Genomic DNA, 17,421 nt, shown 5'->3' with positions numbered 1-17,421 from the left:
GGAACACTTCGAAAGGGGGCAGCAAATTGTCCCTGAGGGACAAATTATCACCATTAATTCCATATGGTACGCCCTTGATGCAGCAGATATAGCACCAGAGGTATCCACTCCAGCATCCTTGTAAGAAGGCATGCATGGCTTTGGTGTTCTGGTTTCAAACCGGAGGTCCAGGAGGCATTCTTAAACATGGCATTCAATAAGGAGCACCTGTTTTGGGCCACAAGTAGACACCAGATTAAACAAGATAAAAAAAGACACTGATACGGCCATGGTAATGGGTGCCTTACAGACCCCCACACAAAGGGGCTCCTTTCGTCGCCCAAGCTATAGAGGAACGTACGAGTCCTCCTCCACTGATGCCCCAATCAATCATAGCATTTGTAAAGCCCAGCACCATCACCCCTGAGCGTATCTGGGCGCTGAGGATACTGTGTCTCTGTTGAAAAGCCACGTCTGAAGTCTGCCAAGGAGGAAGCTTTTCGGAGGTGGAGGGGTAGGCTGTTCCAAGACTTGGCTTCTGTGTAGGAGAAGGAGCGGCCTCCGTTGTGATGGTTGCAGGGGTTGTGTGCAAGGTTTAGTGAGGTGAAGCGTAGTTGCCTTGCTGGGACACAGAAACTCAGTCAATGGTTGAAGTAGGATGGACCTAGGTTATTCAGCGCCTTAAATGCAAGTGTCAAGATTTTGAATTGCCATCCCATCTGGACGGGGGAGCCAGTGGAGGTTCTTGAGGTGTGGAGTAATGCTGTAGAGTCTGTAGTCTAAGTACCTAGGAGGACACTGTAGAGAGCGCTGCCATTTTCGAGGCAGCTGGTGACCAGGACCTGCGTGACTGCCTTTCTGGTGTCAGTAGGGATCCATTTGAAGATTTGGCATAGCATAAGGAGGATGTAGAAGTAGAAGGAGGCACCTGAGTTTACTAGCCGATTCACGGATAGTTGGTAGTCGAGGATGATGCTGAGGTTTTGTGCTTGGTCTGATGGAAAGGATGTTGGTCTGAGGTCTGCTGGTAACCAACTGTGGTCCTATACGGAGGTGTTCTTCACGAATATCAAGACATCTGTTTTGTCTGTGTTTAGTTTGAGGCAGCTGTTTTTCATCCATGTTGCTACATTGGTCATGGTGTATTGCTGATGTTTTCTTTGGCATTGTAAGGCTCTTTGGTGAGTGAAAGGATTATTTGAGTGTCATTGGTGTAAAAAACTATATTAAGTCTGTAGAATTTGATGATGTCTGGGTGGGGGTCATGTAGATGCTGAACAAGGTTGGGCTGAAGGAGGATCCTTGGAGTACGCTGCAGGTAATGTTCTTGGGTGCATAAATGAAGGGAGGAAGGTAGATGCTTTGCATTTGGCCCAAGAGGAAAAGGTCAACCCTCTTAGATGTGTTTTGTTGAATGCCTGTATTTGAGTCTGTTGGGGAGAGTATGGTGGGAGACTGTATCGAACGGTGCAGAGAGGCCCAGAATGATCAGAGCTGTAGACTTTCCTCAGCCAAGGAGGGTCCTGATGTCATCCGTGGCGGCATTCAGTACAGTCTCCGTGCTATGACTGGCCCAGAATCCTGATTGTGAGGTGTTGAGAAGGTGGTTTAGTTTGAGGTAGTCGGTAAGCTGTTGGATGATGGCTTTCCTGAGCACTTTGGCTTGAAAGGGGAGGATGGAGATGGCCTGTAGTTTTTGAGGTCGCTGGGGTTGTCAGAGGGTTTCTTTAGAAGGGGTCTGATCTCTGCATGCTTCCATCCACTTGGAAGGTTGCAGTGGAGATGGAGGTGTTGAGGATGCGGGTTAGTTCCATGCTAATAGTTTTGGCTCTGAGGTTGGACAGCCAGTGGGGGCAGGGATCGGTGGGTGCCCCAGAGTGGATGGATGACATGATGGCTGCGGTGGTCAGTGTGGTAATCGGGCATTAGGAGGCTATCGTGTGCCCGGTGTTCGCTTCTTGAGAGATGTTGTCCAGGCTAGAGGTGAAGAGTTGGGGGTCATAATTTGTTGTATATGATGGTGATATTGCTGTGAAAGTAGTCTGAGAAGGTGTTGCATAGTTCCTGGGATGGGTGGATAGTGGTCTCTGTGGCTGTCAGGTTAGAGAATTCCTTGATGATTTTGAAGAGTTCTTTCATGTTATTGGCTGTGGTGTAGATGCGGGCAGTGATTGCTGCTCTTTTTTGCTGCCTGGTGGTGGTGGTGGCGATAGTTGAGGGCTGCCTTGTAGGTGGCTCTGTCTGAGCGGTCTTTGGTCTCAAGCCATTGTTTCTCATGTATGTGGCAGTCATGTTTGGAGTTTGAGTTCTGGAGTGTACCATCTCGCAGGCTTAGAGGTGTTGTTGGTTTTAGCTGGTTTCAGTGGGGTGGCTCTGTCGGCGGATTTGGTGATCCAGGTGGTGGAGTTTTGGATGGCCTGGTTGAAGTCCAGGTCTGCAGTGGGCTCGGGTTGTACGGTGCCTAGGGCCTGTGCCCATAGGTTCTCAGTTACCTTGCCCAACTTCGGGGGTTGGTGCTGAAGTGTTTGGAGGTGGTGTGCTTGGAATTGGAGATGGTAAAGTGGATGCCCCCGCCATGCCTCTACATCTCAAGAGAAGTATCCCCAATCCTCTTACACCAGGAGCTATTTCAGAGGGGCACTCAGAGGGGCAAACAAAAAGGCAGGGGGAAGAATGCTGCTATAAGCGGATCCACTCCGACTGACTACTTATACCACCATCCCCTGAACATTCCACACTGGTCAGGAGAGGACTTCAGAACTTCCACCTGGTCTGGGACACCATCAATACAGATCATTGGGTACTAGCTAGCCATTTTCCAAAATGGCTATTGTCTGGAGCTCATTACCACACCTTCAATACCCCCCTCGCACCCACAGATTATCTCAGGAACACTTACCTCTTTTCAAACAAGAGGTCCAATCCCTTCTCCTCAAATTGGGCCATAGAACCTGTTCCTGCACTACACCAAGGTTCAAGGGTGTACTCCCTATACTTCCTGTTTCCCAAAAAGGACGGGTCTCTCAGATCAGTACTGGGTCACAGGCCTTCAGGCCTCTAGTCAAATACATCCTATCAGAACACTTTCAAGTGGTCACTCTACAGGATGTCATTCCACTGCTACAAACAGGCGACTTTATGATGTCTCTAGACCTAAATGATGCCTACTTTCACATACCAATACACCCTGCACATTGAAAATAGTTAGGTTTGTCACAGCAGGCAAACATTACCAATTCAAGGTCCTTTGATTCGGGGTGACTTCCGCACCTTAAGTGTTCACAAAATGCTTAGCAATGGTTGCCGCACATCTGCAAAGACAGAATGTCTAAGTATTCCCTTATCTGGGTGATTGGCTCATCAACGCTAGTACACTTCACCAGTGTCAACAACATGCTCAGATGGCAGTGGACCTTCTTCACAAACTAGGTTTCACCAACAGCATCCCCAAATCTCACCTTCAGCCTCTACAAGTTCAACCTTACTTCGGAGCAATATTGAATACTCAGAGTTAGCATACCTAAATCCTACTTACATTCAGACTCTTCAAACACTTCTACCACAATATCACGTTAAACAGTCCTAAGCAGTAAGGAAGATTATGCATCTGCTGGGGATGATGGTCTTTTGCATTGCCATAGTTCCCCATGCAAGATTACACATGCGACCACTTCCACAATGTCTATCTCAACAGTGGTCTCAATCACAGGGTCATCTGGAAGATCTAGTGTTGATAGACCGCCTTACTCACCGTCCTCTGCAACGGTGGAACACCAACAATCTGTTAAAGGGAAATCATTTTCTGGACCCTGTTTCTCACATTTCAGTAATGACAGAAGCATCACGCACGGGTTGCGGTGCCCATCTGGAAGACCTAACAGTACAGAGTCTTTGGGATGTCAACCATCAATTCTTACACATCAGTTACCAGGACCTTCAGCGGTTTTCCTAGCACTGAGAGCTTTCCTTCCTCACCTGTCTCACAAGTTTGTTGTGGTCCGGACAGACAATATGACAGCCATTTACTATTTACAAAAACATGGCAGGGGTGGGGGCCACGATCTTCACAACTATCGCACCTGTCTTGGACCATATGGAAGTGGCCTGTTCACCTCAACATTCGCCAGTTACCGGAATACCTTTGAGGCATGAACAATGATTTTGCAGTCCTACTCAAAAGAATGCAGCAACAAGTTAATGAGTGGGAACTCCACCCGCAAATCCTTCACGCATACATCCAAAAATGAGGCTTCCCTCAAATAGACCTCTACGCCATAGTAGAAAACACAAAATGCTTAGACTTCACCTCCAGACACCCACACCTACTATCCAAGGGCAATGTACTATGGATGAAACGGTCAGGATATTCGTCTACACTTTTTCACCTCTCCCTCGCATTCCATTTCTGGTTTTGAAGCTCAGGCAAACGTCTCACCATGATCCTTGTCGCTCCCACCTGTGCTTGTCAGCCCTGGTTCAAGATGTTACTGGATCGATCAGTAGTTCCTCACGAGAAGCTCCCCAACAGGTTGGACCTTCTCACTCAGAATCAAGTTCAAATCAGACACCCAGACCTCAAATCGTTCAACCTAGCAATTTGGTTCCTGAGGTCATAGAGTTTGGCTACCTTGGCTTGCTACCAGAATGTTGGTCATTTTCAAGGAAGCACGCAGACCTACCGGTAGAGCGTGTTACGCTGCTAAGTGGAAACATTATGCTTGCTACTGTCAACCCAAACAAATTAAGCCCATGAAAGCCTTGTGCAGGGCATTGTCTGCTACCTGCTTTACCTGTAGAAGGCAAATTTAGATTAACACTTCAGTACACTTGCACCTCGCAGCTATAGCTGCATATCTCCAGAATAGGCACCCTTTTCAATATTCAACATTTCAGTAATTAAAGCTTTCATGGAAGGACTCAAACAAGTTATTCCACCTCGAGTTCCACTAGCTCCCTCCTGGAACCTTAACATTGTACTTTCGAGCCTCTTCACTCATGCCCACTTCAATTTTTCTCATGGAAAATTGCATTCTTAGTCGCCATCACTTCACTCAGATGTGTTAGTGAGCTCCAGGCATCAACCTTAGAAGGTCCCTTCTTCCAAATACATAAAGACAAAGTAGCTCTTCAAACTAACCCTAAATTCCTATCAAAGGTAGTTTCACATCAATCAATCCATCCAATGAACTCCCAGTTTTCTTTCCCCACCCAGATTTGATTTCAGAAAGACCTTTACATACTCTAGGTGTCAAAAAAGCACTAATGTTCTACACAGATAGAACTAAAACCTTTAGAAAGACAAAGCAACGCTTTTTAGCCTTTTCTACGCCTCACAAAGGCAACCCCATATATAAATCGGACAAAGTCAGATGGATAGTTAGATGCATTCAAACTTGATACATTAAGGCCAGAAGATATTTACTCTGTTCCTTCCAGAGCACACTCCATTCATAACAAGCATTTGCAATGCAGTGGGTCTCGTGTTTGCTTGAGGTAGAGCTATTAGCGTTGTAAATTCCTAACTGGACTTTTCTTGCCACACAAACTGAAAATAAAAAGTAAAAGAGTTGACATAAGTGAGCCGAATCGAAGCACCGCTGTGAGCACGAAGAGAGAGACAAAAGGAAAAAAGATGTTCACTCGCAGTCAAAGTTATTGGCAAAAGTGCAATTAGCCATGTAACAGGGTCGATGGCCAAGGCGGTAACAAAACCACCCTGAGGAGGGACACACGTAAAGCAGTTACCAACAAAAACAAACGATTTTTAAAAGGCAATCCCTTCAAGGAGTGATAGTGATGTGTGTGGTTAAAGCCCAGATACATACCAACACATTGGAGAAGCAGCAGTTGCGTGCTGCTATGCTCGACCTAAAAAGAGAGCAACAAAGGCTTTTTTGGGAGAAATTCCCATAGCCGACATTTGTAAGGCAGCTACATGGTCTATACCAAACACATTTTCGAAGCATTATTATGTGGATGATTTAGCACTCCAACAAGCCAGCGTAGGTCAGGCAGTGCTACATACCCCATTCCAGACTACTGCAAATCCCACAGGCTAGCCACTGCTCCTAAGGAGAAACACCTTTACAGTCTATACAGAGCATCTGTATTTACAGCCACACATGCCATTTAATGGGCTATGTTACATATTTTGTAAGCATCTATTTGTGGCATGTAGTGCTGTAGATTCACATGCGCCCTCCCTTCTCCCCTGACGCCTGTGGCCGCTGTAGTTAATCTCTATATGTATAGGTACTTAGATTTAGCATGGACAGCTCTTCCCTTACACATACCTTTCAATCCTTTCTCACCTACCTGCGGGAAAGCAATCTAACAAAGGAGTCGACACACATGCGCAATATCACAGAGAGGAGGAGTCGCTCAATCTTGTGACTCAAAAGACTTCTTCATAGAAAAACAACTTGCACCACTCTGGACCCAACACTAGATAGCAGGAGTATGTGAATCTACAGCACTACATTGCATGAACAGATGCTTACAGGGTAAATAACATTATATATATATATATATATATATATATATATATATATATATATATATATATATATCCCTCTCCCTCTCCCTCCCTCCACACACGCGTGTAGAGAGCAAGATGGATAGATCTAGTTTGTTTTTGTGGTTAAAAAGAGTGGTTTTGTATTCTCATGTCATAAATTTCATGTTAACTAAAGTTAATGGAGGTGTTGCCCATGAAACATCGTCTGCTTGTGCTTATCCCCATCAAATGTCATTTATAACTCTGGGTTCTCTTTGTGGATTGCTTCCTGACAATCATTTGACCTATCAGTGTCCACATCTCGACCAACAACCACCTGATGACATTCATTTTTAAACGTACACACTAGTGAACAGTAGGGGTAAAAGTAATTGACTTAAAATACTGAAGAACAATTTGAAAACCCTAAAAAGGAAACTCTTGATTTGCCTTAAGGAAATAAATGCTTCGTTCTTGTCTAAGAGTGTGTTTAACAAGAAACCCCCTCAACATCACCAATGAACTCACTCTTGCATGGTGAAAAACATATGGACCAGAGAGCAAGCTGTGCAAGTAGTGAGTAGCATACCACTTTACATAGGAGCATAAGAGAATAATCTTGTATTTTGAGCATTGTTGATGTTCACTCCTTAGCAGCATTCACCACAGAAACTACACTCTTCAAGGTTTTTTCCTTGTCCCAGCAAATAAGCTGTGACTCAGAGACTCCAGTGTTCCCTGGTGGCGACTTCTACTTCAGACCCTGAGTTGCATTGTAGTTTTTCACCCATTCAGCAGTTTTATGAGAAGGTCAAACCAAGTTCTTCTAATTGCCTTTAGTCTGCAACGTGTCTCCTCACCAGAGATTAAAGCAATTACAAATTCATTCTTTTTGTTGGTTTTTAAGAACACATACATCCACTTACATCCTGCGGCTTTAGAGGAAACAATTAATAACTACAGGTATAACTAAGAACTTCATATAAAGGACCTTCTTTCTATCCTCGCTCTCATTTGCAGAATTACAAGTTGACCTTTTTATCTACACAATGAACCCTGAGAGAGAGCTTGATAAAATCCTATACTATTATTTGCTGGCCTCTGCCTTTGCCTTGTCAACATCCCTAAATGTTGAAATGCAGAATTGGGCTGCAGGTCCGTAACAGTGAAAGCTGTTCAAATGTGGAATTATTTACTCTTTGTCTTTGAGAAATACGCATCAGTTACTGCCGTTATGTGAGGCTTTAAAGATCTGGCTTTATTCACGATAGGTATGACTGTCTTACTGTGGTCACTGTTACCTAGTTGCAGGATACCTTTATTAGGTTCCTGAGGGCTGTATAAGTACAAATAATAATATAAGTAGAACCCCTGTGATCCTTAAAGACTACACCCAAACAGTGACTTCGTTTTTTACCAGGATAATAAACATGTCCTTGAGATAGAATTGTTAATCAAAATGTTTGAAACCATCGTGGATTATTCATCTGCAAAAACTGGGGCTGAACCCCCCGGCAGATACCATCCACTTGAGGAGTCTAGTGCTTTCAAAGATAACCATGTAAGTAGTTACTTTCCAATGGGTTCATCAACTGTAGACCTGTACTTTGCTAATCAATGAGCAATCCATTTTCCATCTAGGTAGAGGCACAGATACTTCTTCATATCAGAGATCAGCCACTGCATTCAAAAGTTCAGGATACCTGATTGATGTTCATACATTTGTCTGGTGCTTTCGATACATTGGGCTGGAATGTCTTTCTGATTTGGCTGATCAAAATAGCACAATCTTAACTCCTTGACACACTGGCTGGTATAGTCTAGGTCAATTGTAAGAGATTCCTCTCTGTGTGCCCCTTTTCACCTATCACCAGTCTTACGCAGCATCTATATACATCATCATTAGACATTGTTGTAGGGACATGTGGGCATCATTAGGTTCTAGGTTGGCTATTACTACAGCCTCTTCCAGGAAGCTGCAGGTTAATTGAAGGGCAGGTTTCAGATGATCAGAATGCTGCAGCCAGAGCGGTTATGGGGTTGTGAAAGTTTGAGCATGACCTCTTTGCCCTGTATTCTCAACTTTGGCTCATTGTAAGGTCAATGGTGATGTTTAGAAGCCTAAACCCCAGGTTCATAGGCAGAAATAAGACCATAGCCAGATGTGGGTCCTGTGCTCACTGTGCAAACTGAAACCCACCTATACCTATTGGATAAGCTCTTATCAGGGAAAAAACGGTCCTAGATTGCTTGTGTTCCAGTTCAGTGAGGACTTGGCCTGGCAGTTCGTGCTGGAATGTTCCCATGAGGAGCAGGGTCAAAGCCTATTTTACATATGGCTGGATGCAACCTGAAGTGGCATGGTGAGCAAAATAATTATGGGTTGGAAGGCTACTGCGAGCAATTACCAGTGGTTAGACAAACTGAAAGCATTCCTCCCATCGCTTCTTGTGTGTTTCAGGAATAGGACCCCAACCACAGCCTAAGCATGTGGCTCTTCTATGAAACAAAGCATGACTTAATATCTGACAGGGATGAGCTGAGATGCTGGTCATGGACTGAAAGGCTGGCTAATAATTATGTTATTCTGTTTAAATAAAAAAATCCATGTCCTTGATGGCAATATTCCTTAGCTAGCAGGTTTCCTGGGTAGAGAATAGTGGTTTAGAGATGATCATTGTTATTGGCAAGTAGCTCTGTATTCAAAGAGACCCACACTTTGTTACACTTTAAATATGTTTACTATGTTGCCATTTTTGTGGCATTTCTGTAAGTAAAACATTTCTTTTCACTTTTTCTTCCTTCAGGAGCCAAAGGTGGATTTGTTTGATTTTTCCAAACTTACACCTGTGGATCAGCGATGTTTTCTTCAAGCTGCTGATCTTCTTATGGCAGATTTCAAGATGCTTAGCAGTCAAGACATTAAGTGGGCACTACACGAGCTTAATGGACACTATGCCATAACGCGAAAGGTAAGCTTTTAGGTTTTTCTATTTCAAGTTATAAAATTCAAATCTTCACACTGTTTAGTGTAGATGCTGCTTACTTACTTTAGATTTCTTAATCTGATACCTTCACATTACTTTAAAAATCCTGTAAATGCCAATAGAGCACTGATGATCAATCGGTTCTGGTACAAGTATGGGATTATTTTGTGTTGAAAACTGTTGCATAACTAATAGAATGCAAATGTACCACAGTGGAATTTAATGCTAGAGGATAAAGGCATTGTTGAACCCCACATGTTTTCATGGAGAATGCATCCCATGAAATCAGAGTTGTGGAAGATGGAGATTACAGAAAACATTTTGTTGGATAGCATGTGTAGCTGTAGATACACATGCTTTGCATAAGTCGGCCAGCTAGTGTTGGTCTCGGAGTGTTACAAGTTGTTTATTCTTCAAAGAAGGTTTTTGAGTCATGAGATCGAGTGACTCCTCCTCTCGGTGATACTGCGCATGGGCCTCGAGTCCGTCTGGTTCGGACGCGTTTCCTCTCGCTCCGGTGGATCTCGGTTTGGTACCCCTGAGCTTATTCTACCTTTCTCTAACTCCGTCTGTATAGTTTAGATTGCGTTTCTTATCTACGGTCGATCCAATTTATACTGCCGAGGTTGATTTTCGCCCTTAAAAGAGGCCTTTCCTTTTTAGGGCCTACTTCAATGTCTGGCTGATTAAACAAACTCCATTTCAATTCTGTCCTCGGTGTCATGCTAAATTCCCATACGCTGACCAGCATTCGTGTAATCTTTGTTTATCTCCTGATCATCGAGAAGAGACTCACAACACCTGCAGATCAATTTGATAAAACAAGACTTTCCGGGACCAAAGAGCTCGTCGTCTGGAAATGGCATCCAGGTCCACAAAAGACACACCTGAAATTTTTGGTGAGGAACACTCGCAGGAGGAAGGTAGGACAGAGCATGACATTCTCATTCAGAGACTCAGAACAAAATTCTGATGCTGACAGTACACTCTACCTCTAGCGCAATACGTGAGTACACCTGCCCCTTCACACCAACCAAAGACATTTAAAAAGACTCCTGCACTGGTCTTCAGGCCATAGTCAGAACCAAAAAAGTCAAGATGACCGACCTTCAGGTTCAGCACCGAGGACAAAGACTAAAGTTCATTCGGCATCCATAAAACAGACTGCTGCAGCTGTCTCGGTACAGAGTCGAAAAATGTAAACACCAGTTTCAGAGCCAACACTTTTGGTTCGAGCTACACACTTGGGCCCTCATTAGGAGGTTGGTGGGTGGAAAATGCCACCCACCAAACTCCTGCAGGTCAGGAGACTGCCCCTGTGGCTGCCTTCTCGCTGGCCCTATTGGGTGTTTCCCACTGGGCCAACAGGCAGAAACACAGTTTTCACCCACTGTCCCAGCGGGAAAAGCCAAACAACATTGACGCCGGCTCATAATAGAGCCGGCGGCAGTGCTGTTGTGCGTCGGGTGCACCAGCTCCTGCCATGCTGATGGTCCTGGCCAGGGTGGGCCTTGCACTGCCCATGCCAAGTGCATAGGTAGTGCAGGGTAGCCCCTTGGGGCTTCCCGTACTCCGTCTCTGCCAGCCTTTATGTTAACGCCAGCGGAGAGAGTGGTTGTAATCCCCAGGACAGCGCTGTCCTGGCGGATTGGGACCGCTGGCACTACCAAGCCGTCTGGCGGCCACAAAGTGGTGGTGCCAGCGGTCTGACCGTCGCGCTTTCTCCACGGTCGTAATGTCGTCGTCCGACCGCCTCTTTGGCGGTGCTCCGACCGTGACGGTCTAAACCTTCTGAGCGGAAATACATAAGTTGTAAATCTACTTCTTCTACACAGGAATCATCTGATATACAACCCATTTTAGAAGTCAAGGACTCTAAACAGAGAAAATTGCATATTCAAAAAGATACAGGAAGCAGAATTGCTTCTCCTTCAGTGACTATTAAGAGGAAATTAACTTTTCAAGAGACCTTGGATGCTAGACTACCACCAAAGAAGGTCTCAAGAGACAGGGAGAGGGAAAAGGCCATACAACAAATACAGCCTGCACCACAACGTTCTCCTGTTTTTCCTTCTACACCACCACCATCACCCACATATGAGAGACAGTTTTCACCACAGACATCCTTAGCATCACCACATAGGGTATATCTTGGTGACGTTCAGGAGGATAGAGATCCATGGGATCTGTATGATCTTGATGCCATTTTTTCAAATGATCCAGACTTGAATCCTGCTAGACCTTCTACTCCTAAAGACACTACTGCATATAACCAAGTCCTAACCAGAGGAGCTGCCTACCATAATGTGCAGATGCATACAGATCATATAGAGGAGGGTTTCCTTTTTAACACATTAACCTCTACGCAATGGGAATATCAGGTTCTCTCAATGATTCCAGGAACGCTCAGACATTCATCTAACATTTTCAAAGAACCTGTGAAGAACAGAATTATCACTCCTAGATAGGATAGATATAAACCAGCACCCTCAGACCCAGTTTTTATCAGGACTCCGATACTAATGGATTCAATAGTGGTTAGAGCAGCACGAAAAGGGCCAACAGTCAGTCAACAGGAGACTCTCCTCCTCCAGATAAAGAGAGCAAAAAGGTAGTTGCAGCAGGTAAAAGGGTAGCCTCAGAAGCTGCAAATCACTGGAGGATAGCCAACTCACAAGCTCTCTTAGCTAGGTATGATAGGGCCCACTGGGACGGGATGGAAGAATTGTTGCAGTATCTCCCACCAGAGCATCAAAAACAGGGACAACAAATAGTCACAGAAAGACAAACAATAGCTAAGAACGCTATTAGATGTGCTACAGATGCGGCTGATACTGCAGCCAGAGGAGTCAACACCTATGTAGTCATCAGAAGACATGATTGGTTAAGATGTTCAGGGTTCAAACCTGAGATACAGCAAGCTGTCTTAAATATGCCCTTTGACAAGGAACATCTAGTCGGCTCGGAGGTTGACACAACTATAGAGAAACTAAAGAAAGATTCTGAGACTGCTAAGGCAATGGGTGCATTATACACCACACCCACCAGAGGACATTTTCGTATGCCACAGTTTAGAGGTGGTTTCAAACCATCAACCACAGAAACATCAGCGTCACAGCAGAAATAGACCTCACAGTTCTACACAAGAGGATCATTTAGAGGTTCCTTTAGAGGATTCAACAATAGAGGAAGAGGCAAACCATCCACTTCTAGAGGTTCCTCTTCCTCAACTTAATAATGACTTAGTTACCATTCCCACAGCACAACATCTCCTGTGGGAGGAAGACTGGTACATTTCTATCCACAATAGCACATCACTACAGACCAGTGGGTTCTGTCCATTATCCAACATGGTTATTGTCTGGAACTTATTTCCACTCCACCAAACATCCCCCCTCGCTCACACAGACTGTCAGGATCATCTCACTCTACTAAAAGAGGAGGTACAATCACTACTACTCAAAGGAGCTGTAGAGATAGTACCTATATCCCAACAGGGATCAGGAGTATATTCACTAAACTTTCTAATACTAAAGAAAGACGGCACATTAAGACCAATTCTGGATCTCAGGCCTCTCAATCTATACATCCTTTCAGAACACTTTCATATGGTCACTCTACAAGATGTCATTCCCTTACTACAAAAAGGGAATTACATGACAGCATTGGACCTGAAAGATGCATATTTCCACATTCCCATATATCCAGCATATCACAAATACCTAAGGTTTGTTATTGCTGGTAAGCACTACCAATCCCAAGTACTACCACTTGGGGTAACAACAGCACCAAGGGTGTTTACCAAATGTTTAGCTGTAGTGGCAGCATTCCTCAGAAGACAACACATACATGTCTTCCCATATCTAGACGACTGAGTACAATCCAAGTTTGTCAACAACACACTCAATATACCATAGATCTCCTATGCAGTTTGGGATTCACAATCAATTATCTCAAATCCCACCTGCAACCACCACAGATACAGCCGTATCTGGGAGCAATTCTGAACACTCAATCAGGGTTAGCATATCCAAACCCAGTAAGGATTCAAGCATTTCATTTTAATATCTCAATTACAACACAGCCAAACCTATACAGTAAAGATAGTGATGAAACTATTAGGAATGATGGCTTCATCTATAGCCATAGTTCCAAATGGAAAACTGTACATGCGACCACTACAGCAGTGCCTTTCTCAACAGTGGTTTGTCACAGGGTCAACTTCAGGATCTAGTGTTGTTGGACCGCCAGACTCACCGCTCTCTGCAATGGTGGAATAACAGCAACCTCTTAAAATGGCGGCCCTTTCAGAACCCTGTACCTCAGACCACTATCACAACAGATGCATCACAGATAAGTTGGGGAGATCATCTCAACAACCTCACCATACAAAGGGAATGGGACTCCAACCAACAGTCTTAATCATATAAATTACTTTGAATTACTACCAGTACTCCTAGCACTCAAAGCTTTTGTGATACAAATTGCACACAAGGTAGTGTTAATATACAGACAACATGACGACAATGCATTGTCTGCCAAAACGGGGGGGTGGGCGCACTCATCTCAATTATCCCTTTTAGCCCAGTCAATTTGGAAGTGAGCGATTCACATTCAATTAGTGGCAGAGTGTCTCCCAGGGATGGACAGTCAACTAGCGGACCTGTTGAGCAGGATGCAGCAATAAGTACACCAATAGGAAATTCACCCACAAGTAATTCAAAACTACTTTCAAATGTGGGGAACCACAGACATAGACTTTTTGCAACAAAAGAAAACTCAAAATGCCAAAGCTTTACATCCAGGTACCCACACCCCCAATCCAAGGGCAATGCTCTATGGATGAACTTGTCAGGGATATTTGCTTATGCTTTTCCGCCTCTCCCACTCATTCCATCTCTGATAATAAAGATGAAACAAACCTCACTCACTATGATTCTCATAGCTCCCACATGGGCACATCAACATTGGTACACAACACTATTCGATATGTCTGTGGGACTACATCACAAGCAGACCAGATCTGTTGACTCAAAGGAGAGGCCAAATCAGGCACCCAAATCCCAGTACACTCAAACTTGCGATATGCCTGCTGAAGTCATAGAGTTTGGTTGCCTCCAACTTCCACTTGATTGTATGGATATTCTAAAAGAAGCACACAAACCCACAACTAGACAATGTTATGCTGCTAAATGGAAACATTTTGTGTGTTATTGTCAGCCCAAAAATATTGATCCACTTAAGGCTTCAGTACAAAATATTGTCTGCTGTTTGTTACACTTACAAATTCAAATTTGGCATACTCCTCTATTAGGCTTCATTTAGCAGCTATAGCTGCTTCCCTTCAAAATAGACAACATATTTCCATATTTAGAATTCCTGTTATAAAAGCTTTTATGGCGGGCCTTAGAGTTATTCCACCTATAGTTCCTCCAGCTCCTGCATGGAATCTTAACATTGTACTCACAAGACTTATGGGCCCACCATTTGAATCTATGCATTCTTGTACTCTACAATTTCTCTCACGGAAGGTTGCTTTCTTAGGAGCAATAACTTATTTTAGAAGAGTTAGTGAGGTTCAAGCTTTCACTCTAGAATAACCTTTCTTTCAAGTACATAAGGACAAATTATTTCTTATAACAAATCCAAAATTCCTACCCAACGTAGTTCACCTTTTAATATCACTCAGTCAGTGGAATTGCAGTCTTCTTTCCACAGCCAGATTCAGCTACTGAAAGAGCTCTACACACCCGTGATATTAAAAGAGCTCTTGTGTACTACATAGACAGAACAAAACATTTTAGAAAATCAAAACAACTCTTTGTAGTATTTTCAGAACCCCACAAAGGTAATCCTATTTTTAAAAAAATGGATTAGCCAGATGGATAGTGAATTGTATTCAAACTTGCTATCTTAAGGCTAAAAGGCAGCTTCTAGTAGCTCCTAAAGCACATTCCACGAGGAAAAAAGGAGCTACAATGGCATTCTTAGGGAACATACCAATAGCAGATTTATGTAAAGTTGCTACATGGTCTACATTACACATTTGCTAAACACTACTGTGTAGATGTGTTAGCTCGCGAACAAGCAAATGTTGGACAGGCAGTATTTGGGACATTATTTCAAACTACTCCAACTCCTACATGCTGACCACCACTTGCTTACTTTGGAGGGGACTACTTTACAGTCTATGCAAAGCATGTTTATAGCTACACATGCCATCGAATGGAAAATGTTACTTAAACCCAGTAGACATCTGTTCGTGGCATTTAGTGCTGTAGATTGACATGTCCCCTCCCTCTTCCCCTAGAGCCTGTAGTTGCTGTAGTATATTATATTGTAAATATGTATATACATTGCATGGACATCTTGTTGCTTTACTGTCTATCTCTTTGAGGTTGTTAGTCTCCACTTTTATCCAACTAGTGCCTGTTTCCACTTTCTCACCAGTCTTATGACAGTCTATTTATCTCACATGTCTTATACATAGGCCACCTCTAATGTGCTGTGTGCCTCTAACCTCTTTCATCCAGCACCTCTAAACATCTTCTGCCCACCTCACTCATCTTGTGCTTCTCTCATGTATTCTATTATGTAACAGTAATTTATTCACCTGTCTGTGTAATTGAGTACGCCTCAAAACTGTTCAGACTTATCTCTGTTTCAGCCATATTCTATACAGCTAACTGGGCTAAGGTGGCTGATATCACAGGCATGAATGGTTTCCTAAAAGAAGGTATTGTCCAGTCAAACATCTTTTCAAAGCTCTGTCCAACTCTTGTGTTCCCTCAGGCATTTCACCACAAGATATAGCTCATGTTAGGCCAATTTTTCTGACTGGTAGTCACATATCGGGTGTGTAGATTCTACCTTCTCTTTTGGAAGCGCTGATATCTGAACCCCTCCTGCGGGAAATAAGGCACAGTAGCACGGTTAGTTTAGAAGGCAGCTGCTTAGTTGACTAATCCTCCTTTGCTGACAACTCTTTAGGAATGGTAAAACCATGTTGGGGAGTGGTGTAGCCAAGACGGAGATTTGGGCAGATGTGGCGTAGAGGAACTCCATGTCGCAAGTCTGCTCAACACCATGCTGATGGCTTTCCAACCCAGGGTGCAATGAGTGAGACTGGTGCATACCTTCCGGGATCCAGCTGATCCCAGATTGCTGTCCAACTGGGAGCCACACCTCGAAACAAGCTTAAGATGAGCAATGACCTGTTGCATTTCCTTGTGCCGCACCCTCCTGTCGCGCTGTGGCCAGCCCGAGCCACCCTCAATCGATGTTGCACTTTGGCAGTCTCTGGGTGCACAACCTAAACTCCCCCTCCTCTACTGCCCCATCATAAACAGCGGAACACCACGTGGTTGCTACCCAGTAGCGCGTCTCTGCTGCAACACAGGCAGAGAGATCACAGTCCACTCCATATGTGGGCTGTGGTCTCAGTGCCTTTTGGACCTGTTGATGCCACTTGACTCCATTAGTGGCCTGACCACATCGAACACCGAAGGTCTCTGAACGCCCCCCGCAAAAAGCCCTTTCTATGTTTTCTGACCTAAGAAGGACTGCAACAACAGCAGCGGTGACACCAAGGTAGGAGGAGGTTGCGCCCCCCACCCACTGATATACCTAATGGCTGCATTCTGACCAAGACGGAATTGCTCCCCGCCCTGCTGTCCCTCCCCCATTCCACCTCCACTGGCAGCATGCAGACTTGACAGCAAGCCTAAAAAGGTGATAGCTGGTGGGATGTAGGCTTAGGTAATCGGCACACCTGATGTCCTCACATGACTGTATGACTTGCAGACCTAACTAGGCGGGGCACTGCCAGAGGCCAGCATAGACTTTCTTGTGGTCCCAGGGAGGAGGCTGGCTGGGATTAACTGCTGGGATTGTGCTGGTACTGGGGGACCGCCCTCCACTCCCATTGTGAGCAGCAGTAGTGAAGGAGCAGCATCCAAA

The 17,421-nt window shown here is 44.4% G+C and overlaps 1 protein-coding gene across 4 annotated transcripts in view; it reads left to right on the top strand.

Annotated features, from left to right (window-relative positions):
• The window catches only part of RNF216 (ring finger protein 216), a 697,454-nt gene that overhangs the window by 150,541 nt on the left and 529,492 nt on the right, over positions 1-17,421 (top strand). For all 4 annotated transcript variants that reach the window (XM_069210010.1, XM_069210009.1, XM_069210008.1 and 1 more), the window contains one exon: positions 9,283-9,447. In XM_069210010.1, coding sequence (XP_069066111.1) covers positions 9,283-9,447 — 165 coding nt within the window. The remainder of the gene's footprint in view (positions 1-9,282; positions 9,448-17,421) is intronic.

The sequence above is a fragment of the Pleurodeles waltl genome, chromosome 10 (genome assembly GCF_031143425.1).
Source record: "Pleurodeles waltl isolate 20211129_DDA chromosome 10, aPleWal1.hap1.20221129, whole genome shotgun sequence".
NCBI classification, from domain to species: Eukaryota; Metazoa; Chordata; class Amphibia; order Caudata; family Salamandridae; genus Pleurodeles; species Pleurodeles waltl.
The sequence above is the reverse complement of the archived record's forward strand: the minus strand, read 5'-3'. Positions and strand labels throughout refer to the sequence as shown.